Source organism: Mustelus asterias, chromosome 24 (assembly GCF_964213995.1).
Source record: "Mustelus asterias chromosome 24, sMusAst1.hap1.1, whole genome shotgun sequence".
Classification (NCBI taxonomy): domain Eukaryota; kingdom Metazoa; phylum Chordata; class Chondrichthyes; order Carcharhiniformes; family Triakidae; genus Mustelus; species Mustelus asterias.
This window is the reverse complement of record NC_135824.1, coordinates 23,363,790-23,389,360: the sequence shown is the minus strand read 5'-3', so window position 1 is coordinate 23,389,360 and position 25,571 is coordinate 23,363,790. Positions and strand designations below refer to the sequence as shown.

General features: G+C 41.9%; 1 protein-coding gene across 9 annotated transcripts in view; it reads left to right on the top strand.

Annotated features, from left to right (window-relative positions):
• The window catches only part of tex9 (testis expressed 9), a 108,706-nt gene that overhangs the window by 51,713 nt on the left and 31,422 nt on the right, over positions 1-25,571 (top strand). For 8 of the 9 annotated variants that reach the window (XM_078241451.1, XM_078241450.1, XM_078241452.1 and 5 more), the window contains 4 exons: positions 1,684-1,760; positions 6,772-6,820; positions 16,017-16,093; positions 19,680-19,855. In XM_078241451.1, coding sequence (XP_078097577.1) covers positions 1,684-1,760; positions 6,772-6,820; positions 16,017-16,093; positions 19,680-19,855 — 379 coding nt within the window. Of the gene's footprint in view, positions 1-1,683; positions 1,761-6,771; positions 6,821-16,016; positions 16,094-19,679; positions 19,856-25,571 lie in introns of those variants that run through there. The other variant, XM_078241455.1, reaches the window with a different exon arrangement.

The following is a 25,571-nucleotide window of genomic DNA, read 5'->3' as shown; positions in this document are numbered from 1 at the left end:
CCCATGACCCCACATATTTACCCTGCTAATCCCCAAGGGGCAATTTAGCATGGCCAATCAATCTAACCTGACGGGTGGCAAGATAGCACAGTGGTTAGCACTGCTGCTTCACAGTGCCAGGGACCCTGGGTTCGATTCCCGACTTGGGTCATTGTCTGTGTCGATGGAGTTTGTACGTTCTCCCTGTGTCTGCATGGGTTTCCTCCGGGTGCTCTGGTTTTCTCCCACAGTCTGAAAGACGTGCTGGTTAGGTGGGTTGGCCATGCTAAATTCTCCCTTGGTGTACCCAAACAGGCACCGGAGTGTGGCAACTAGGGGATTTTCACATTAACTTCATTGCAGTGTTAATATAAGAATACTTGTGACAAATAAATAAACTTATCTTTGGACTGTGGGAGGAAACCGGAGCACCAGGAGGAAACCCACACAGGCATGGAGAGAACGTGCAAACTCCAACGGTCACCCAAGGTTAGAATTGAACCCAGATCCCTGATGCTGTGAGGCAGCAGTGCTAGTCACTGTGCCACCCCCAAATTTCGTTCTAGCTCGTTGGATTTCCCACGGCTCTAGATACCGAGCAGTTAAATTCAGATGCAACAATCAATCCAAGCAGGTAAGTACTTAAGTATTTTCTACAGCATTCCTTGTGCGCCAGGAGCAGCAGAGCTCCTTGGCTCCCAAGCAAAACTTCTGTTGTGATCAGTTGACTGTCTCTCCCCTTTTTTGCCTGTCTAGCCCCTTAAACCTTTCCCTGCCCAGCTCCTCTAAATATCAGGCCTTTGGTCTTCGGAAATGAAAGCAAGTAATCACACATGCAGTTATGAGCTGCCTATTGATTGGCTTTGCAAAAGGATTGACAAAATACTGGAGGTTTTTCGTGAAGAAACGATTCCAATTTTTACGGCAGTGTTATTTCAGCTGTGGTGTGTTTTATTTTTCATATTGCTGACCGCTGTCCTACTCTGCTTCTGGCAATCAGAAAACCACAGCTGCAAATGGAAAACTAGAGTCTTAAATGACCCTGTTTCTGAAATTCATGTCAGTTACAAAAACCTGAATATCTGAATAACAGAATTATAGAGGTTTACAGCATGGAAACAGGCCCTTCGGTCTAACTTGTCCATATCAACCAGTTTTTAACCGCTAAGCTAGTCCCAATTGCCCGCATTTAGCCCATATCCCTCTATACCCATCTTACCCATGTAACTGTCTAAATGGTTTTTAAAAGACAAAATTGTACCCGCCTCTATTACTGCCTCTGACAGCTCGTTCCAGACACATTCGAATGACTGTAATCCTCAGGAGAAAATTCTGCAACCCTTTAACTTTATTGGAGCTTTTTTACGGTTTTGATTAGCTGCATTTAAAAGGGAAGTGAAGCTAAGGAGGAGTACGCTATCTTAAAAACCTCTCTGTTCAATGGCCCCCATGTTGGCAATATATGTACTTTGAAAACAAAAGATACTTTTTTTGCTATTAATTTGTATTTTGAGCAAATGTTTTCCTTCCACTTTATTTAAAAGTGTATTTATACTGGGTTCATATTGTTTGAATTATTTTTCCCCATTTTTTCTAGCTGTTTTGTCATCCAAGTTTAAAATAAGATTTTCATGGTTATCTATTTTACTATCTTCATGTTCTCTTGCATATTAACTATTAAGAGTTATTTGGTTGTGTGTTTAGAAGGGGCAAGAGGAAATGCTGTCTCAGTCAATATCACACATTGGAACAATTGCCATAGTGGATGATGAGAAAATAAGGTAAGGTAATTTCCCATTGAATAAAGTTCAAGGGTTTCCTACGCAGAAATAATGTACTTTAAATATTTTGTTATCTTCGTGTGAACAACTGTCACTCCAAGTGATAGTATCAGACTCTTAACATCCAGATCAACGGATATCCCAGCAGGCTATCGTGCAAAAGCCTATAAATGTACATTAACCCTAACCTCAAGTGTACCCAACACCCAGTCAAATTATTATATCCACCCCCACACACACACACACATTTATTATACCAGTAATCCTACTTGTTCTGAATAAGATGGACAAGTTTTCACAGCTTATGCTTTTTAGTGCTGTTAGGACCATATTTTAGAGTCTCCATAGCACCCTGGCTAAGATCATCTAACTCTGACGTGTGACTTTTCTGTTCTATATGGATCTGTATCACTTGAATTAAACATTTAAAAAGCACACCCTAGTCCCTTTTAGTTTTCTTCCTTCACCCCTATGGGTGTGACTATTCCACAAATGTTAGCAACAATCCGATATCTTGAAAAACAGCCTTTATTGTTCTGTCACTGAACACTGAATCTCACCAGATTCTATGGCCATGAGGCATCCATTACAGCAGAGCTAAGCCTTTTCCAACATCCTTACGGGCACGGGTTCCTGGGTAATATAGATACTGTGACAAAGCTTTTCCCTTCCTTAACCAGGGATATTGAAGCTAAATAAACTATCCACCCCCAATCCAGCTGAGATCAGCTAACTCGTCATAAACCAGGGATCAAATCTGGAACATTCTGGTATCTCAAATCTTTCTTCATAAATCTAGCCCTTTAGCCCCAGCACCATTCTAATGAGATAATACTCCGTCTTTTCTATTACTTCTAAATCTCCTCTTTAATGTGTTGCTAAAAACCATACATAATATCCACTTGCAACTTAACTTGGGTGTTCACATGTTCAGCATTGTCTTCTTGCTTTTGTTGCCTCTAAGTACAAAACCAAGGATTCAATTTACTATCTTCAATGATCTATGTATCTGCACAGCAAGATCCCTTTGCTATTCAACTCCATTCAAAACCATACCATTTGAACATATTGTTTTTTATGTAGCGCTTCACATTTTCTATATTGAACTGCATCTGCCACTTGATTGCCCATCCGTCTTATCTATTGATGTCCTTCTGGAATGTTTCACACCCCTGGTCACAGGGAGATGTGCTCCCCATTTGGTATCATCAGCAAATCCCCAACTCCAAATCATCCATGTAGTTTGTAAACCATTGCAGTCCCAACACTGATCCCTGAGGCACACCACTGATCGCCAGAAAAACACTCATTTACCCCCACTCTTCGCTTTCTGTTTGTTAAACAATCCTCTTTCCATATCTGTAATGCCGTGCACCTTTATCTTATGGAGCAGCCTTTTGTGCGGCATCCTGGAGGAAGAATACACATAGATAGACTTAGACCGTCAAACCAAGGAAGTGGGAATTGTCAGACCTAATCAGCCAGACCCTGGTATTGGTTGAGATGGGGATCGTTAGGTACAGGTGGCGCTGATGCCACAGCGACATTCATTGCTGACTGAGGTGTCTTTGTGGGTCAGAGTGCCCAAAGAGGAGCGCACGGGGCGGCAGAGTGGTTAGCAACTGCTGCCAGGGACCTGAGTTCACTTCCAGCCTTGGGTGACTGTCTGTGTGGAGTTTGCACGTTCACCCTGTGTCTGTGTGGGTTTCCTCTGGGTGCTCCAGTTTCCTCCCACACTCCAAAGATTTGCGGGTTAGGTTGATTGGCTTTAGTGCCAGGGCCATTAGCAGAGCAAATACATGGGGTTATGGGGATATGGCCTGGGTGGGATTGTTGTTGATGCAGGCTCGATGGGCCGAATGGCCTACTTCTGCACTGTCGGGATTCGATAATTCCAGGGCACCCGGTTTTACTTGACGCTTGTGGCAAGGGACCCTCCCACATTTTATGACCTTGCCACATTTGGCGCAGCTTGTGCCAATCCTGGAAAATTGTGTGCAGGCCTAAAGACGTTTTGTGCCCGGCACCAAACACTTAGCGATCATCCCGGTCCCTTTTTACGGGCGCAAACTGGATTGCGCCCAGAAAGGGTGCAAGGTTGATTAGCATATTTAAACTAGCATTTAAATGTGCTTACCCCGTTGATGCCAGATTCTCCCAGCTCCTGGGATCCTCCGACCTCGGACGTGGTGAGAGCCTGCGAGAATCGCCACTAGTCTCCACTAGCGGGGACCAGGTGTGATGGCCACGCCGGGGGGCTCGGAGGTTATTGAAACCCCCGGGTGGTTGTGGTTATGGCTGGGTTGTGCCCATCTTGGCAGTGCCAGGGGTTGTGCCAAGGGGATGGGGCCTGAGTGGTAATTATGTGGGGCGGGGGGGGGGGGGGGGGCAGGAAGGGGATGCTATGAAGGAGAGGTCATGAAAAGGTGGGCCGTGCATAGGGGACTATGAAGTGGGGTCATGAAGGGGTGGGGCATAAAGTGGGGCATTTCGGGGGTCATGAAGGGGAACCCATTGGGAGGGCAACAGTATTGGGGAGGGGGTGGGGAAATATGCAGGATCCCCATCTCTGAGGGGGGAGAGAGAGGGTCTTTCAGCGTACTGAGAGATCAGGGTGCCCTTTCAAAACAGTACCCAATTGCTTTGCAGCCAGGCTCACCAGCATGTTAAGGCTCTGTCCTTCCCAGAACCAGGATGAAGGAGCAGCGCTCCGAAAGCTAATGGCATTTGCTACCAAATAAACCTGTTGGACTTTAACCTGGTGTTGTTAAAACTCTTACTGTGTCCTCCCAGAACTGGCACGCAACTCACCACACTCTCCCAAAAAATGACTAAGTGTAGCGATCGTTCTGATTTTTGCACCCTTATGACACTTATTTTTTGGGAAAATTCCACCCACTGTTTCGAATCAAATATGACTGTTCTTAGGAACTGTTTATTCCCCAGTTTCTTTCGCGATCCAGGTTGTACACATTTAAATGTTGGTGATTTGTCTACCTTAGACTTGAGTCATTTCTCACAAGCTATCTCTGAACAATAGTCCCCACTAACTGTTCCACACCCACCTCATGTATAGCAATAGTCTCAATTTCCACTCTGATAAATGAGGCAAAAAACTTGTGTAGTATTTCTGCCATTTCCTTACCCTCCTTCACAAGCTTTCCTCCTTCATCTCTGACTCACCAAGTGTTATAAAAACAATGGTCTCACTTGCGGTTTTGTTACTTTGTCTGGGTTACACTTTCTTATCTTACATCAACATACATTTTTACATGCAAATTTCTTGCACCAAATTTCTCCAACTGCATGTCACTAATTATATAGACACAAACCAGCTTTATTTTTAATTTGGAATAACAGGGATTTTGTCAAGTGTTGGCAGGTGATGAATTTGCATTTTTTCAGCTTATAAAAAGACTTGCATTTCTTTTTCCACCAGGAAATGGTTTATGTTACAAAAGCAAAAGGCAATCTGGTGAAAGGCCATTGGCCTGAAGCGTTAACTCTGTTTCTCTCTCCACACATGGGCCAGGATTTTGTTGGGCTGCCGGGGGTCTCACCAACCGTTCGGAGAACCAGCAGGGAACCTCCAGCAGTCGTGTAGAGGAGGTCCCCACGAATCAAGTGCCCTTCAAGCACTGAAGTAGCCACCATTGGGCCTTCCTTGCGACTCAGGTCCCCGGCGACGAATGTCCTGCCCGCAGACAGCTGCTGGCCAATCAGAGGTCCTGGTTGCTATCATGCCATTGGCAGCCAGGAATCCCATGTCAGCCCGTTCCGCTCTCCGACTTAACTGGAAGGGGTTTTGCCACCTCAGAAAGATTGAAATAGGACTTCTTCCGTGATGGGCTGCATTAAATTCAACCATGTCGTCAGAACTGCTGGACATTTTCAGTTTTTATTGCCGATTTATGTTAGCTGCTTGAGTTTTAATATTGTCTAACAACAATGATATGTTACCTTTTTAGTTGCTTGCGTAGGAGGAACTAATAAAACAACAATTAAAGTTTAGTCTAGCTTCCATGAACCTCTGAACAATTTACCATAGGAAGTCATAGTGCCATCTTGTGCTTGGAAAAATCATCAGCTAATACATCAGATGCCATAAATTACATAGTTTATGGCGTAAAGACTTGCGTGTTTATAATTCTCCACACATTGCATTACTGATCTCAGCAGTGCCCTTCAGTGTATCTCATCTGATAATGGCTCAGTGCTTATTCATATTGAGAGACTTATCACATCTGCTGTTGCACACTTTATAGTGGCTGATTTCAAAACAGTACTGTTGGAAACATTGGAGCGTGCCATCACCCTTCTTCCATGGCACAGATGTGGATACTGATTTGATACGCAAGTGCACCCGGAAAAAGGAAGAAAACTTGAAAAAGTCAGCATCCTAGCCCGCTTATAAAGTTACGTTCCACTGCATTGCTATCAATCCCTCTTCTAATATATGCTTTCTCCTGTTTTCTGTATTTGAACACTGCTCATCACCATAGACCAGCCTTTAGATTCGATTGTGTGACTTGAGTTCACTGTTAAGGTGCTGTTTTATGTTCAGCTAATAAGAGGTGACATTTGAATGCAGAAACCAGATGGTGGTAAGTTTACTTTTCTATCTCCTGAGATATAGACCTTAACTTTCACATGATGTGCAACCCATGAGTCCAATTCTGACCTAACTAAAGTTATCCAACCCAAGGAAAATGAATTTGAGTGACGCAGAAGCGTGAACTCAAAAATAAACAGTGATTTTAAAGTTGAGAGTGAAGTGCTTGAGATATCAGATTGATGTGTAATTGAATACAGTAAGATTCACTGACTACAACTAGCATGCCGACTTGCATTTAGTATCATCCGTCCTGTGCAGGATGACATCTACAGGAATGAGTCACAACATATGGTTGCTTGGTATTTGAATCAGATTTTACTGATATATTTAACAATAATAGAGAACATTAACCCAGTTGAACAATATGTATTAATGCACAACTCTTTTACTTTCCAGAGAAGTTGTTTCTTCTGATGGAGCACCTTTTGAAAATAAAGTAACAAAGGTAATGACATAGATGTTTGCTGAGCTTTTTCAGAGATTGTAAATCAAACGCATTAGGTCTGGAAATAAATGTAATTTAATCTGAGAGCTGGCATGGTATTTTAAAGTAAATATGATTCTTCTCAATAGTAAATGTGATGAGTTGTTAAAGATTTGGAAAAACTTAAAGTGTGTGTTGAAATGAGACACAAACTTTTTAAATAGATTTTCCTTTACTTCTGCCTTTCTTTTACATACTGATATAAGAAAAGGAAAGGAAACACCATCCAAGTCCAATAAACCCAGCCCATTCAGGTACGGTATAACCATATACACCAGTTAGCCACTCTTTAACCCCTCTTTAACCTTCTGAAAGGGGCACAAATAAACTCCAAAATGCTTTCTAACCTCCCAAGACAATTAAGCAAGGCTTAAGGAGACCTTAGTAGCCTATTGCTAATCACCATCCCAGCTAAATAACAACTTAACCTTCCACAGCTGGAGATGTCCTGTTCGCTCATATCAAGTTCCCTTTTCAATGGGCTACAACAATTCCATAACCACGGTATGGTTTGGTAGTCTGCCCATCTAAACTGCTTACCAACGTACTAGACTCTGGGAACATAAAGCCACTGGTCAGAACTGGAATCTTCTACCGCTCAATTAATCATCAATTTGAGTGAAAGAATTTGGTTCCCCAAAAATGTCTTTCCAAAGGATTCTGGTTGGGTAACATAATATGGTGTGGAAATCATTGGTACTGCGCGTTTGAAGTTATAAACTGGTAACAATATCTCAAGTTTTAATTTTTGTATTTATTTTTACATTCCTTCATGGCCTTGCCCCTCTGTACCACCATAACTCCTTCTGTTCTACAACCTCTATTCCCCCTACCCTGACTCCTTTTGTTCCATTGCTGGCTTTTCCGTTATCTTGACCGTGCTCTTTCAGATTCCTTCCCTAAACTTTTTCCACCTGCCCAGTTCCATTACTTCCTTTAAGACTTTCCTCAACGTATATCACCTTGATTAAGTTTTTGGTCACCTTTCCTATCTCTCCTCCTTTGGGTTGGCATGCGTTTTCTCCCTGCCTAGGCAAAGGGCTTTGACCTTAAAGGGATGATATAAATTCAAGTTTCCGAAATGGATAGTTTTTAATTTGAACCAGGTTGTCCAGGGAGACAACTGATAAGGGGGGAAAAAAAGTTGACTGACCAAAGCAGGAGAAAAATAATTTACAAAAATAGGAAGTAAAAAAAAGCTGTGCTAGCATTGCTAGTGGGCGCCTGTTTCTGTTGCTGTATTTATAGCAGAAATGTGAATACATTTAGAGCACAGTATGCAAACTGCTCCACTCATTTGATTATCCTATTTTCCATTTTGAAAAACCAGTGCAAATATACAGAAAATTCAAATCTGAGATTTAAGTATTTTGCTTGGCCTGAATTGCCCCAAATTTTACAAAATATCAGAATCCCAATGTTGAAATTCATATTTGTGTTTATGCTGGCTTGTGAATAAAGTTGATTGCATACAACAATCATTGAGGCTTACTGAAAAGAGCCTAAAATGGTAATGCCATTAAATTGAATACATTTGCAATATTGTGACTTTATCGATTTAAGTTTTTTTAAAACTTTGCTCACCTTTTCCCCCAATTCAAAATAGGTTCATTGTATGCAAATCACCTTGCCAGGTCCTGAGTGATGTGATAAGGTCTTAAATAAATACAAATGCATTTATTCATTGCTTTCCTGAAGATGTCACTTAAGACAGAAGAAGTGACCTTCTGGTACTTGGTGTGTTCCTCTGAATCCAGTCCTGTTTTTAACCTAATGTAGCTCTATACCTCCCAGCAGGATTTATTATCCAACAAAGAACTTCAGTTGCTTTCTTAGCCTTTTCTAGACCAAATATATTAACAAAGAAAGATTTGTATTTATATAGCACCTTTCATGACCTCGGGACATTTTTACAGCCAATGCAGTACTTTTGAAGTGAAGTCATTGTTGTAATGTTGGAATCACGCAAAGTCCCACGAACACCAATGCAATAATAATCAGGTAACTCATTTTAATTGATGTTGGTTGATGGATAAATACTGACAAGGACTCACCTGCTATTCTTCAAAATAGCACCAAGCAATCTTTCTGGTACACCTGGGAGGGCAGACAGGTTTAGCATCTCATTTGAAAGACAGCACCTACGTCAGTGCTGGCCTAGATTTTGTGCTTGAGTTTCTGGAGTGGGACTTCAACCTACAAACTTCTGACTCAGAGTGCTACTAATTGTGAAGACTCGCGCTGTTATCCTTCCTGAGAGTGACTCATTCAATACAGACTGAGGTTATAACCTGGTGCCTTCCTCATTTGTGTGGTCCAATACTGCGTTACTGGGGAAAATCATGGTAGTTGATATCTTATCATTAATCATTTCTTGATGCAAATCAGTATTTTGAGCTGTTAAAACATTGAAAGCAAAGATAAGGTATGTGGACTGCTATGAATGTAATAGTAAAATTCCTATAGTGAGATAAGGTGAATGTTAACCACTAGTACACAACCTGTCTTCTGACACAATGGGTGGAATTCTCCATGTTTTTTCTAAGTTCGGTGGCAGGCAGTTCCGGTGGCAATATTCCTACTGGCTGGAATGGTGTGAACTCGCGCCCGATTCCATGCTTGGAGCCTCGTTAATTATGCACAGGCAGGCCTTTCTCCAAATTACCTGGCAGTCAGGAGCTGATTCACCTGCCCACCATCAACTAGCAGGTTCAAAGGTCTGTGCATCACATGTAAACGTCAGTCCAGAACACTCCTATCACTCTTTCCAGAGCCCACCTAACCCCACAAGACTGTGTAAGAAATCTGGAACCCAGAGGCAAAAGGCTCGCAACCTCAAGAAGTCTGCACCCTCCTATTCGACCACCGTGACCCCAAGGCCTTGATTCAGGGAGTCCACACACAGAGGCATATCCTCTATCCAAGGGAGGGCTGCAGGACGCGCACAAGCCTCACCTCTCCAGCCTGGAAGGTTGTTACCTAGGAGGTCAGCGCAACTGGCAACCGCGCCAGAGGCACCACGCAGTGCAGGAAGTGGATGAATGATCCTGTTGCTCTGCCAGAGTAAGTCCTTGCTCAGCTCCCTCCAGTGGTAATTGTTGCTGGACTGGTATTCCAGAGACCAGTGTAATACTCTGGGGACCTGGGTTCGAATCCCACCATGGCAGGTGGTGGAATTTGAAACAAAAAAAAATTGGAAGTAAAAGTCTAATGATGACGATTGTTGTAAAAGCCCATCTGGTTCACTAATGTCCTAGGAAAGGAAATCTGTCATCCTTATCAGGTCTGGCCTCCATGTGACTCCAGACTAACAGCCATGTATTTCACTCTTAATTGCTGTCTGAAATGGCCTCAGATGCATCAAACCGCTGCAGAAAGCATTGTGGATGTACCAATGCTATATGGACCATAGTGGTTCGAGAAGGCAGCTCACAACAACTTCTCAAGGGCACTTACGGATGGGCAATAAACGCTGGCCTTGCCAGTGACATGCACATCACAAGAACAAATAAAACAAATTCCATGTAAAAGTACTATTAATAATGTGAGAGAATCAGTATTGTTTCGTACTCACTCTGCTATAATTTAAACATTTCAGTATCTTCTTGTAACTGTGTAAGAAAACAACTCCATAATGTATTCAATGATTGAACGGTGGTCATGAATATCTGAGAATAATATTTGTAGTGACAATAGGCAATCATTCTTGAGGCTCCAAAATCAGCAGGTAATCCTGTCTCAATGCCTATGATGCTCAAGTTTCTCCATGAATAGACTACACAGACACGCATTTAAAACTCCTACTCCAACCTGCTGTCAATGGCTGTTAAAATACTAATCCTGTGATAAAATAAAGATTGGGTATTTGTGCATTGCTGTTACATAAATAAAGGCAGCTTTTCTCTGGTATGGCATTCTGCAAGAGGAATACAGTAGGTGATGTAAAGAAACACATAACAAAAGATACATTAAATATGTGTTATAGAAAAATCTGGGCCAGGATTTTATGACCCCTCCCGCCTGGCAAGATATTACAATCCCCCAAAGTCAGTGGCAATTTAAATGGCCTGCCATGTCCACCTGGTGGAGTGGAAGACACACCTGGCAGGCTGTAAAATCCTGGCAATGCAGTTATATATAAGACCGAAGTATTTCAAATTACATAAAATATAGTTTGGATATAAATATATCTAATACATTAAAATATATATATTTATTGTAAATATATATCCAATTATAAATTTAAATTTATTCAATTGCAAATATATATCACCAACTACAATTGCAATTAAATGTGGAATTGTAAGTATTTAATTAGCATTTTTGTACCTGGCTTTCAACCAGAGAATGAGTTTTTAAAATAAATTTCTCCAGTAGCAAGGCAGACAGATTGTTTTAACTCTGAAATAAAAATAGAAAATACAGGAAATACTCAGTTGGTCAATCAGCATCTGTGGCGAGAGAAACCGAGCTAACGTTTTTGTCAATGATCTTTGTTCAGAGCTAGGAAAAGTTAGAGATGTAAAAGGTTTTGAGCAAAGGGTGGGTGGGACAAAGACAACCGGAAGGCCTGTAATGGTTTGGAAGGCAGTTGAAATTTAATGACAGAAGAGTTAGTCCGACAGAACCAAAGGGAATGGTGATGGGGCGGGAAAAGACATGAAGAAACAAAAATGTGTCTAGAGCAGGTGTGCCCCTGTATGAAAACAGTGTTAACAGAATACCGAAACATGCAAAGAAAGGAAACAAATGTTGGTGCAGAATTTGCAGTCTGTAATTATTGAACTCAAATAGTTGAGTCCAGACGGCTGTAAAAGTGCCTAATCAAAAAGTGAGGTGCTGATCCTCAGTTTTATGTTGAGCTTCACTGCAGCAGGCCAAGGATAGAGATGTCAGCTTGAGAGCGAGGTGGAGGATTAAAATGACAGGCCCCCAAGAAGCTCAGTGTCATGCTTGCGGATTGAACGGAAGTGTTCTGCAAAGCAATCTGCATTTAGTCCTCCCCATGCAGAGGAGACCGCATCGTGAGCATCAAGTTTAGGAGACTAAATTTAAAGAAGCACAAGTAAATCATTGCTTCACCTGGAAGGAGTGTTCGGGGCCTTGGATGGTGAGATGTTACGCCTCTTGCATTTACGTGGAAAGATGCTGTGAGAAGGGGGATATGTTGCGGCTGATTGAGGTTCAAGATTTTTTTTCTCACTATTTTTTACATTCGCTAAAGCACAATACATAGGGCGGCACCGTAGCACAGTGGTTAACACTGCTGCTTCACAGCTCCAGGGACCTGGGTTCAAATCCCGGCTCGGGTCGCTGTCTGTGTGGAGTTTGCACATTCTCCCTGTGTCTGCGTGGGTTTCCTCCGGGTGCTCCGGTTTCCTCCCACAGTCCAAAGATGTGCGGGTTAGACCATTCTAAATTGCCCCTTAGTGTCCCAGGATGCATAGGTTAGAGGGGTGAGTGGGTAAATATGTAGGGATATGTGGATAGGGCCTGGGTGGGATTGTGGTTGGTGCAGACTCGATGGGGCCGAATAGCCTCTTTCTGCACTGTAGGATTCTATGATTCTATAAGTAAAGCTAACCACCTGAAAAAAAATCAAATCAAGTCTTTTTTCCAGTCTTTTAAAAGGCCACACTGGTTCTGATCTAACCGGTACAAACTGTTAAAATAAAATTTCAGCAAATAATACAGAGTACCTGACTACAAGGGAGACCTCCCACTCCTGCTGGTTGGCTGCTGGCAAACCCAGGTTTCCCATTTAATCCCTGCCCCACCAATAAATTATGGTGGGGTCAGGGATTATGGGTGTCAATTGGTGCATTAATGAGTCTAATTGACATAATGACACCAAAGGCTGGGAATCCCATGTCACCCCCTTATGCCCTCCGACTTAATTGAGAAATGTTTTGCCACCAGTGGGAAACTCTCCTGCGATTAAGTGGGCCCAGCCGTTATGCTTCCCACTGCGAAGGACTGCATTCGCTAATATATGATTTCCCTGTAAGGACTTGCACCTTTCTCAAAATTGCCTATTACTTTGGGAAGGTTAAAATTGGGTTAAAATTCCTGATTTTTTTTGGATTTCCACACCTATGTGACAGTGTTATCCTGGCCCTCTCTCAAGGATTTCTTAATTTTTAAAAAAAAATATCAAATTGATTTCCAAGGCGACTGAACTGACATACTTTCTAATCTTGCTGTGTGTGCATAGCCTGCTTTCAAGGTAACAAGAACATTTTTGCATCTTTTTGCCAAGAATTACTGCCATTTTATAAACTAACATGGCATTTTATTTTTTACTGAAAAACATGTTTTTTAGCTTTGGCCAATTTAATTGAAACCTTTAAGATCCTGAGGGGTCTTGACAGGGTAGATGTGGAAAAGATATTTCCTCTTGTGGGAGAATCGAGAACAAGGGAGTCACTTTTTAAAAATAAGGCATAGCATTTAAGAGAGATTTGGAGAAATCTTTTCTCAGAGAGTCGTGAGTCTTTGGCATTTTCTTCCTCAAAAGTTGGTGGAAGCAGAGTCTTTGAAAGGCAGGTCAGATGATTTCTTGATAAGGAAGGGGTGAAAGGTTATTGGGATAGGCAGGAATGTGGGGTCGAGGTTACAGTCAAATCAGCCACAATCTTATTGCATAACAGAGCAGACTCGAGTGGCCACGTGCTTGACTTCTCCTAATTTGTATGTTGCAAGTTAAAATAAGTTATCCTTCAGTCTTGCATGTAATCAGACCACTGGGGAAATAACAGAAGCATGAGTTACATGATTCCCCCCAAGTTACGAGTTGACAGCTGCAGCAACCCTTCCAGATGGTCAGAATAGGACTCGCCCCTTTTCATAGAATCATAGAATCTGTAGGGCAGAAGGAGACTGTTTGGCCCATCGAGCCTGCACCGACAACAGTCCCACCCACGTCCCATCCCCGTAACCCCACATATTTACCCTCCTAATCCCCCTGACATTAAGGGGCAATTTATCATGGCCAATCAACCTAATCCGCACATTTTTGGACTGTGGGAGGAAACCAGGGCACCCAGAGGAAACCCACGCAGACATGGGGAGAATGTGCAAACTCCACACAAACAGTCACCCGAGGCCAGAATTGAACCCAGGTCCTTGGTGCTGTGAGGCAGCAGCGCTAACCACTGTGCCACTATGCTGCCCCTTTTCAGGGTTATGGATATTTTTTTTAAAAACGCAGTTTGCTTAGAAATTCTCTCCATGCTGAATTTTCAATTTGAGCCATCAAGGCAAATATTTAACACAGAATGGAATTGTTGGGAAATACTGATTCTAACTACTTTTGTGCACTTCCTATCAGCCCGTTTCAGAGTTTTGTAGCCATGGGAGAGGCCATGTAGCATGCATGGTTTTGCTATGATCGAGGTTGTGTTTTGAAGGGAGAGGAGGGAGAGTGACTTTAAAATATCTTTTACACAAAATCAGTACAATCTTGTCTTGCCATGTTTGTAACTCTATCAAAATACCTTTGCTTTGTGAAACATTTATTCGCACTGGATAAAATATACTTTGGAAAACATTTGCTTCTAACAGCTGAGTATGTGAGACTTATCAAAAGATGGCAGTGATACTCAACAACACTCAAGAAGCTTGAACTCACCCATGGCAAATCAAAACCGTTCACTTGATCAGCACACCACAACCTTAAATGTTCATTCACTCCAGCATCAGTGCAATGTAGTTGTAGTGTGTGCCACCTGCAGGATGCACTGCAGCACATTGCCAAAGCTTCTTCAAGAGCATCTCCCAAGCCCCCAACCACTATCACCTTAGATAAAGGCAGTAGGCACATAGGAACACTGCCATTTCCAAGCTTCCCTCCAAATTTACACACCATCCTGTCTTGGAACTATATCACTGTTCCTTTACTGTTGCTGGGTCAAAACCCTGGAACCTTCCAACAACTGTGGGAGGACCTTCACCACAGACTGCAGTGGTTCAAGCAGACTGCTCACCATCACTTTCTCAAGGACAGTTAAGGATAGGCAATAAATGCTGCTTTTCTAACGATGTCACATCCCATTATTTTTTTTTTAATTGTCCATTTTTAATGGGTTCAATCTATTGCCGCAATCACTTTTTTTTGGGTACCTTTCGGTACTTTCATTCTAACCAAAAAACCCAATTCAAATTGATTCCAATTTATAGTCCCCACATAAGGGACAAACAAGATCCAAGCTGACAAGATGAGACAGTGCACCCCACCTTGGGCTCGATCAAACATGATCCAAGCTGACAGCATGAGCCATTGCATCCCATCCTGGGCTTGATCTAACGCTTCATCTGAGCCAAAAGGCTGAGATGGCTACCCTGATCCTTTACTCTACCCTAGCATGGGCAAACCATCGTTGCAGGCGTCAGCACACCCCAAGTGCAATGGGCTAGACTCATCACCTGCCTGATCATGGTTTCACCACACAGTCAAATTTTATTGTGAATTGAAGCAGGCACCTCATTAGGGAGTTTTTGTCCTCAGAAAAAGAAGGTCCTAATGATCAGTTTAAAAGTGGCTTCATTGTATTAAACAAGTATATGATATGCTATACAATTTCATGCAATGAATGTTTCTAGAATGCCTTGATTAAATTACGTATTTGAATTTAAATGATTAAGCAAAGCTATGGATAATCAAAACTCACCTGATGAAGGGGCAGCACTCCGAAAGCTCGTGCTACCAAATAAACCTGTTGGACTTTAACCTGGTGTTCAGACCTCTTACTATAGGTAATCAAAGAGAGCAATTGTCAATAAGTAGTCAACTAAGTCTCGTGAGGGTTAAGGTGCCTTTATACTTCCTATTTTGCGCTGTTTCTATCTAGTGAGACTTCCCTTTGAGACTTTTTGAATGTATTTTAATTTTCACTTTAACTGCCACCATACAATCATGGAACTCCCTTCCTTACACCAATGTGGGTATATCTGCAACACATGGATGGCAGTGGTTCAAAAAGTTGATTCACCATCAGTTAATAGCGATAGGCAACAAACGCTGAGAGACTCTCACATCCCACGTACAAACAACTTAACCAAAAAAATGAAAAAACTTAGCTTGTACAAGGTGAGATCTACGTTGAAGTAACAACCATTTGGTAAGGCTAATTGTAGTTTTTTTCTTTGTGTATTTCAGAACAAAAATAAGGTTGGATTGAAAAACACACAGCGAAGCAGGCCGAGTTCAGCAAATAAGGGAAAGAAATTGACAAGGTAAAAGTTTCACTATCCCTGTACCATAAATCTAATTTGTTATTGAGTAAAACCCTACAAACAAAATATAATTTATGCGCTGCATATTAATGCTAACGTGTGTTGAGCACATTTTATTATGCAATGATGCTTTAATTTTTTAAAATTTCACTTACGGGTTGTTTTGTGGCACCTGCTTTGAACAGAAGTGCAAGATGGACAGGGAAAAAGTGGCTGAAAGTTGTGGAGGTTAAAGGTTATGATCCAAAGGCAATTTTTCATTTCTTTAAAAAAACGTTAATCAGAATTATATAACACATTATACATGTGTTATATAACTCACATTACTGTAGTTTTTTTAATACAGGGATTGACATCATAGGAGCCATAAAATAAGTGATAGTAATGTCTTGTCTTGGGTATTTTGTTGACCGTTTCTTATTTTTTGAATTATTTTGATACAATACTGATTGTTCTGTTGATATGGATTATCATGCCAATAACATTATCTCGCAATGGCTAATCTTGACTAGCATGCATGGATGTGTTTTCCCCATAGAGACCCTTTGCTTTTGTGCTATTTATTGCTCAGCTTGTTATACTTCTTCCCTTCTTTGGGCCCAACCGCGAACAGACTTGTGCCGAAGCCGTTCAAACAATTATACAGATAACCATTCACTAAGAAATATGCAAAAGCAGCATAGACTCATTTTCTATCTGACTTTACCCTTTTCCCTGCTGGCTACCTGACTGAGACCAGGAATTCACCAAGAATGAAATTTAGTATAAATCTACATCGCGCCACTCTGTGATGGAGTATGCTAGTAAATTAATGCACTGGGCTTGGAGCTTAATACTTTATATGAAATGTTTTGCTTTGAAGGAAATGCAATAGGTTAAGTTAGAAATATATTGTCAGGGTAAAGGCCAAAATTAAATGTGATATTTATTCACTTGTATGCCCTCCTGTGCATTCCAATTATCCAGTAATTTTGGATTTGTTCTTAAATTATGACTGCTTTGAGTTAAAATTCAGCATTTTATAAGATTAAAGTTTCAGTGAGTAAGGAGGCATGCGATAAAATGTAAAACTTTTTCGTGAGGAATTTTGTGACAATTCTAATCATGAGATAAAAGTTAAAAATGTCTTAACTTTTATAACAATTTGGATACAAGTAGCACACTCATTTAAACACTTTAACTTAGGAAATGATCACACAATAGCTTTTTTTAAAAAGTTGCGCTAAGAGTACTGTGACATATTGGATCACTTAGCAAACTGCCACAGTAATGGGGCACGGGCTTGATCACCAATTCCTGTGAATTCCCAGTCTCATCTGGTTGCTGGGGGAGATGCTAAGCAATGTCGATCAGGGAGGAATGAAATTATATATGTGACTTTCATCAGGACACTCTTATACAGCTCTGGTCAGGTGAGCACGGCTATGTGGTAGGTAAAATAATTTGTGGAATTGCTAAGAATCACAAGTCCAAGACAAGATTTTGCCAAACAACGGTTAAAGATTAACTTAGCATCTCTTACTTTTTAGATGGCAACTGGGAAAGCCTTAGGGCCTGCTGCCTATACGCTGTACGGTTTAAAAAATATATGTCCCTGGCTTTGCTTATTTTACTTTAATGCAGCTGGTAATTTGGAAAGGTCTGCTTGCACTCCTGCTCCTATATTGGTGGATAGATCTTAAATCCATCAGTGAGAAAACAGCAAAGAGAGCCAGTTCGATCCTGCTAAATGCAAGCACGTGATGCTCGTGGCATAAAAATAATTCAATGCATATGTAGACAGCAGAGCTTGCTTTAAATTTACTTAGTGCCATTGCAGACAACCTTTTCAGGCTGTGAAGTATTTAATAGGAGGAAAAACTGGACTAAAACAGGGAAAGGAACGGACAGAGGGTTGCAAGAGATTGCAAAACCAGGAATACTACCATGACTTGCAGGCTAATAGAAAAGATTTGTGAAATACTAATGATCCATGGGCCACAGGTTAAATACCACTGACCTATACGAAGGCAGGACTAACAGTTTAATGTATACTGTAACAACACAGTCATTACATTAAACTCTGGATTGCTGAATGCATTTTTCACTTGTAGCAATTTGTAGCTGGCCTCTATGTCAAATATTATTTGTCCCACTGCCCTTAACAGGCATCTTGTAAAGTCAGCCCTTCTTGCAAAAGGATGTATCCAACTTGAGATGCCTACTTGGCATTTAGGTTAATCTGTCAAAACACATCCATATGTCTGCGAAGCCAGCTGTTTTACAGAAATTATGAATTTTTGAAATAAGTGAAAATATTTCTGATTTCCATTTGTTTTTACTCCACGAATTCTAACCGGATATTACAATTTGCTGTTGAAACACTACGTACAATGGATTGCAAATTATGGGTGAGTTCTTCTGGCCGGTCACGCCAGCGGGATCTTCCGGTCCCACCGCCAATGCACCCCCACCGTGGGTTTCCCAGCGACAGGGGGGTGGATTCAGTGAGAAATCCCATTGACGGCCCCTTCTCACCATCGACAAATGCAGCGGTAGGGTGGGGGCGGCAGAAAATCCTGCCCTATAGTCTTAGACTGAGAGGTTTATATATGTTTTATACTTTATTATATATAATTATAATAGTTAAACCATTAAGACCTATGGTGCAATATTTGCTAAACATTTAACATTATAGCTGGGTGAACATTTATTCATTGCTTTTGTCCCTGATTTTTCCTTAACCGTTTACATCTTGGAGTGTCCTAGCAGGAATTTTAATATGGGAGCGTGGGTTAGGATTAAGTAGGGAAAACTCAGAGTACTTCAGGAAAATGGCTGAAACCCACTGACGTCTAGGTGTTACTGATGCAGGAAAAAGGGTGGGGAGCTGAGCAGGCTCCCAGGACATGGGGTGGCATTTTAAATGCGCTAATGAGATTGAAAGCCTCAGATTTATCCTGCTTTGCAGTTTAACTTTAATTGGTTAGCTGGATTTTGCAGCTGCGACAAGCCGAGAACAGATTTGGGGAGAAAGCAAGTGCCTTCACAGCCTTCAGTTTGGGCCAGGAGAAGCAGGGTTGTTTCTTCCAGCCCCTACCATGAGGTGGTCAACCCCCTCCCTCCCAAGATCGGGGATTGGACCTTGAAGGGTTGGGGATTGGATTTATCTGGTATGGTCTTCACTGGAGTGCTCCCAGCCAGACTGGAAGCCAAGTCAATCAAGCTGACTTTCAGCAGGGAGCTTGTGGAGGCCAGAAGTTGCAAGCTGTGAAGTTCCAGACTTTCCGGTTTCCTATGTGCTACTGGTCATTCCTCAAGGCTGAGTTAGACAGACTTTTGTCAAACAAGGGAGTCGAGGGTTATGAGAGAGGCAGGAAAATAAAGTCAAGGCCACAATCAGATTAGCTATGACCTTATTGAACGATGGAGCAGGTTCGAGGATCCAAAGGGTTTCTTATGTTCCCTACAGCCCACCACTCCCAGCATGTCGAGAAGTAAAAGTTCTCTCCTCTCCAGGTTTGAACGTGTTAGTTCCAGAAGAACAAAATTTGAACTGGGGGTAGAAAATTTGACACTAAAACATTTGATTTTTTTAAAATTTTAGTGCTAAGCATAGAACTATTGAAGTGCATGTAGCTGATGATGTTGCAGTTCCAGAGGACTTTTCCAATTTCTCCCTTGAAAAGACAATTAGCAAAATTGAAGATCAACTGGAGGATGGCTGTCCTGCTGATGTGGAAAACGAGATCATGCCCAGCACTGGCAATGAAATGGGCACAGGTGGGTCTGAACGCATTGCATTAATATTTCTCTGGATTAAACAATTTACTTGTTAAAAGCTGCATCATTCTGTGAAGAAAAAACTTACAGTAGAATAAACCTATTAAAAGCATTTCAAGTAGTTACTGAAACTGAATGGAAGAAGTATGATAAAATTACACCACGAGATTTGCATTCTAAGTTTCGGGTTTCGCAGAATGTTGTAGAAATTGGGTCACATTTCAGGGATTTAAGAAACCACGGAAGCTTTTCTCCTGCATTCACTCGGGTTCAGTTAGATGATTGGGGATCTGGGCTAATTCATTTTATAATTGGACATCACCAATGTTAATCTGAAGCGACAGATTTTGGACAGTGTTTGAAAACAAATATTGTCAATTAAATAGCTGAGTAATGTACAGCATGAACTAAGTTTCGTACGAGTTTAACAGCTGTTATGAGTCCATTTTGTTGTTCAATGTTGTAAGTTCTAAAACTTCATTTTATTCTAACCTTCACTTCCGTAACCTTAGTATGAAAGCAGACAGTTTACCAAAATTGTTATTAAAAAAAAGTTTCAGAACACCAGCCAGTGCAGAAGTCTCTCTTATGCAAGCGTGTCCAAACAAAACTCAACCCATTGTTATAATGTGCATTACTAGTGCGTTATTTCGGAAAGGTACTATAGGGTCTAGCATCCTTGCAACTGTTTACATATGTAACGAGAAGAGGAACATGTGAAGCAATAGAAAGTCATTACAATGACCATTCTCTTACAAGCACTGGAGCAAATGCAGATAGTAGGAATTAGGCTGCTTATTCTCTGCAGGAAGTCACTGAAAATCAGTAAGAAGAGTTTTTTTCTTAAAGCAAGCATGTGTTGATAATTGGAACATCTAAAGTGGAGAACCTTTTCTACCAACTTCCTTTTATTTTTTTGCCTCTTCTTCCTCCTGTCATAATGGCATTGACTTATTTGCTGGGGTATGATTCCACAAGCAATGCCTACCCCTCTGATACTTTACCTGAGTGATGATGTGCTGTGTGACCACCAAAGCGAAGCTTGATCCTGCCCATGCAATTTGTCCATTTTTCCCCAACTAAACTCAGGAATACTGAGTTCTGTCGCCAGTTCCCCACTGTTGCCTTGTTGAGACCAGCCAACTCAACACAGGCCAGGAATGTTTTGAGTGTCAATAGCTTAGACACTCAGGCCTAGAAATTCTGGTGCACCCAAATCTGAGAGGGATCACTGTGCCTTAACAGTGTGTCCTATGGTGTGTGCATTATTGGTCCTCGGGCTTCATTACCGTTGAGCTTGTCGGCCACAGAGTAATGGTCTGCTCCCTCTCTTTACAACAATCTGAGGTCCCTATCTGCTTCAAGAAGACGACCATCATCCTGGCCAAAGAGAAGCCAAGCAGTGTGCCTTAATGGCTATTGTCCGGTGGCTCTGACGTCCATCATTATGAAGTGCTTCAGAAGGTTAGTCATGGCACGAATCAATTCCAGCCTCCCAGATTGTCTGGATCCACTATGGTTTGCCTACCGTCGCAACAGGTCCACAGCAGGCGCCATCTCCCTGGCCCTGCACTCAACCCTAGAACACCTAGATAACAAGGACACCCATGTCAGACTCCTATTTATCGACTACAGTTCAACCTTCAACACCATTATTCCCACGAAACTCATCTCCAAACTCCGTGGCCTGGGGTTTGGCTCCTCCCTCTGTGACTGGATCCTGAACTTCCTAATCTACAGATGGCAATCAGAAAGGATAGGCAACAACACCAGTGCCCCACAGGGCTGTGTTCTCAGCCCCTTGGTATACACCTTATAAACCTATGATTGTGTGGCCAAATTTCCCTCCAACTCGATTTTCAAGTTTGCTGACAACATCACCATAGTGGGTCGGATCTCAAACAATGATGAGATGGAGTACAGGAAAGAGATAGAGAATCTGGTGAACTGGTGCAACAACAATGATCTCCTTCAATGTCAACATGACAAAGGAGATAGTCATCAACTTCAGGAAGTGCAGTGGAGGATATGCCCCTGTCTACATCAATGGGGATGAAGTAGAAATGGTCGAGAGCTTCAAGTTTTTAGGTGTCCAGATCACCAACAACCTGTCCTGGTCCCCCCATGCCGACACTATAGCTAAGAAAGCCCACCAACACCTCCACTTAGAAGACAAAGGAAATTTGGCATATCCGCCACAACTCTCATCAACTTTTACAGATGCACCATAGAAAGCATTCTTTCTAGTTGTGTCGCAGCTTGGTATGGCTCCTGTTCTGTCCAAAACCACAAAGGGTCATGAACAAAGCCCAGTCCACCACGCAAACCAGCCTCCCATCCATTGACACTGTCTACACTTCCCGCTACTTCGGAAAAGCAGCCAGCATAATCAAGGACCCCATGCACCCGAACATACTCTCTTCCACCTTCTTCCAGTGGGAAAAAGATACAAAAGTCGGAGAACACGTACCAACTGACTCAAGAACAGCTTCTTCCCTGCTGCCATCAGAATTTTGAATGGACCTACCATATATTAAGTTGATCTTTCTCTACACCCTAGCTATGACTGTAACACTACATTCTGCACTGTCTCCTTTCCTTCTTTATGAATGGTATGCTTTGTCTGTATAGCGCACAAGAAACAATAAATAATAAAGCAAATCAAATCTAACAAAGTGCAAGTGAAGAAGGGGATGATGGAGTTATGAAGCCCGATGTGACCAAATTGCTAGGCCTTTGCCAGGTGAGATATCGGAAATAGCTGGTTCATAATTAAAATTGAAGCTACCATCCATTATCATTAAATTTCTTATATTACTTCAGTTATCTAGTTAACAAAAGGTTGAACTCTCATGGTTAACATGATAAAGAAATGTAAACTCAAACCAGTTTTTTTTTATTCATTCGTGGGGCATGGGCATCACTAGCTGGCCAGCATTTATTATTACCCATCCCTAGTTGCCTGAGGGCAGTTGAGAGTCAACCACATTGCTCTGGATTCACATGTGGGCCAGACCAGGTAAGGAGGGCAGATTTCCTTCCCTAAAGGACATTAGTGAACCAGATGGGTTTTTCCAACAATCGACAATAGTGTCATGGTTATCAGTAGATTCTTAATTCCTGATTTTTTTAAAAATTGAATTCAATTTCTACCATCTGCCATGGTGGGACCCGGGTTCGGGTCCCCAGAACATTAGCTCAGTTTCTGGATTAATAGTCTAGCGATAATACCGATACGCCATCGCCTAAAACGGCACATTTGTAGTGATAGATGTACCCAAGCTGCTCAATTTATTTTAAACTATTTTTCAAAATCACACAAAACTTGATTGTGAGAATATTATGAAAATTATTTCTTTATGAATCTCTTTTGATTATGATAAAGGTTATAATAAATCTGTAAATTGTGGAAAAAGAGACCGGTACAAAGCAGGAATCTTTGTTCCAGACCAGTGTTGTGGAAAAATAACCTGTAGCCAAAAGTGCAGAGGTAGAAAGGTTTTGCATTCCACCACGTGCTCACTTGTTAATTTGCTTTCTGATTTATCTTAACAATTCGTGTGGGCGATGGCTAGTCCTGCAAGATTAGAAGGAGATCAAAACCTTGGCTGTCTTGCAGGAGGTGCAATGTGCGCAGTTGTGGAACTAAATAGCTTTGGATAAGACTAGTGGATTATTAGTGTCATCTCCTATCCGTAGCATCAGGTCCAGATTTACTGCTCTTTGTTTGATGTTCTGCCAGCTGGTATATCCTTGCAGGCTGCACACAATACTTGAACGAAAGCTGCAATCTGTGCATAATCTGGGGTTCATGTTACATCAAGGCATTTGTTTGTATAGAAAGATCAATTCTGGTTCCAAACATATGCATGTGAAAACCAGACTTTTGCTACCACTCCAAATGTTAGTGAGGGGGCAGTTTGAACATTTGTGGGTAATGAAATTCAGATTCAAAATTGTGAGTACTCTGTTTGAATGGGAATGGATTCACATGTAGTCTCTTGACAGTGAGACAGAATTAACATATCTGGACAACCAACTTGCACTTGTGAATTGACTGAAATCTATCTGCTGACAGTTCTAAAATTAAAATAATGCCCAACAAATTCCTATAGTGCAACTTTCAAATAAACAAAGGAGATAAGTCCATTTTTTATTCATTCAATGAATGCAGGCTTCACTGGCTAGGCCAACATTTATTGCCCACCCCAATTGCCATTGAGAAGGTGGTGGTGAGCTGTCTTCTTGAATTGCTGCAGTCCACAGAGCTGTTAGGGAGGGAGTTCCAGGATTTTGACCCAGTGACAATGAAGGAATGCTGATTTAATTCCAGGTTAGGATGGTGAGTGGTTTAGAGGAGAACTTCCAGGTAGTGGTGTTCCCATTACCTACTGCTCTTGTCCTTCTAAATGGTACTGGTAGTGGGTTTGGAAGGAACTGTCTAAGGAGCCTTGGTGAGTTCCTGCAGTGCACCTTGTAGATGGTACACACTACTGCTACTGTGCGTCGATGGTAGAGGGAGTGAATATTTGTGAAAGGAGTGCCAATGAAGTGGGCTGCTTTGTATTGGATGGCGTCGAACTTCTTGAATACTGTTAGAGCTGCACTCGCCCCAGGCAAGGAGAGAGTATTCCATCACACTCTTGACCTGTGCCTTGTAGATTGTAGACAGGCTTTGGGAAGTCAGGATTCCAAGCTTCTGACCAAACTGAGCTTTAGAGAACAGATTATTGCTAAGCAAATGCCGCTTGATAGGACTGTTAATGACCTCTCCATAACTTTTACTGATGATCAAGAATAGACTGATGGAGCAGTAGTTGGCCAGGTTGGATTTGTCCTGGTTCTTGTCCACAGGACATTCCTGGGCAATTTTCCACGTTGCGGAGTAGATGCCAGTGTTGTAGCTTTACTGGAACAGCTTGGCTAGAGATGTGGCAAGTTCTGGAGCACGTCTTCCGTACTATTGCCAGAATATTCTTAGGACTCAAAGCTTTTGCAATTTACAGATATCACATGGAGTGAATCGAATTGGCTGAAGATAGCATTTTTGCTGCTGGGGACCTCCGAAGGAGGCCGAGATGGATCATCCACTCAGCACTTCTGGTTCAGGACAATTGCAAATGTTTCAGCATTATCTTTTGCACTGATGTGCTGGGCATCTCCATCATTGAGGATGGGATATTTGTGGAGCCTCTGCCTCCAGTGAGTTGTTTAATTGTCCACCACCATCACAGTTGGATGTGGTAGGACTGTTGAGCTTAGATCTGATCCATTGGTTGTGAAAGCTGTGTCCCTTGTTGCTTACACTGTTTGGTATGCAAGTAGCCCTGTGTTGTAGCTTCACCAGGTTGACCCTTCATTTTTAGGTATGCCTGCTGTTGTTCCTGGCATGCCTTCCCGCACTCTTCATTGAACCATGGTTTGGTGGTAATGATGGAGTGGCGGATATGCTATGCCGTGAGGTTACAGATTGTGGTTGAGTACGATTCTGTTGCTGTACTTGGCCCACAGCGCCTTATGGCTGCCTAGTCCTGAGTTCAAGATCAATTTGAAATCTACCCCATTTTAGCATGGTGGTAGTGACACACAACAGGATCGAGGGTATCCTCAATGTGAGTACAGGTCTTCGTTTACATAAAGGGGGGTCAAGTAAGTTTTTCCCCTCTTGTTGCTTCCCTCACCACCTGCCACAGACCCAGTCTAGCAGGTACGTCTT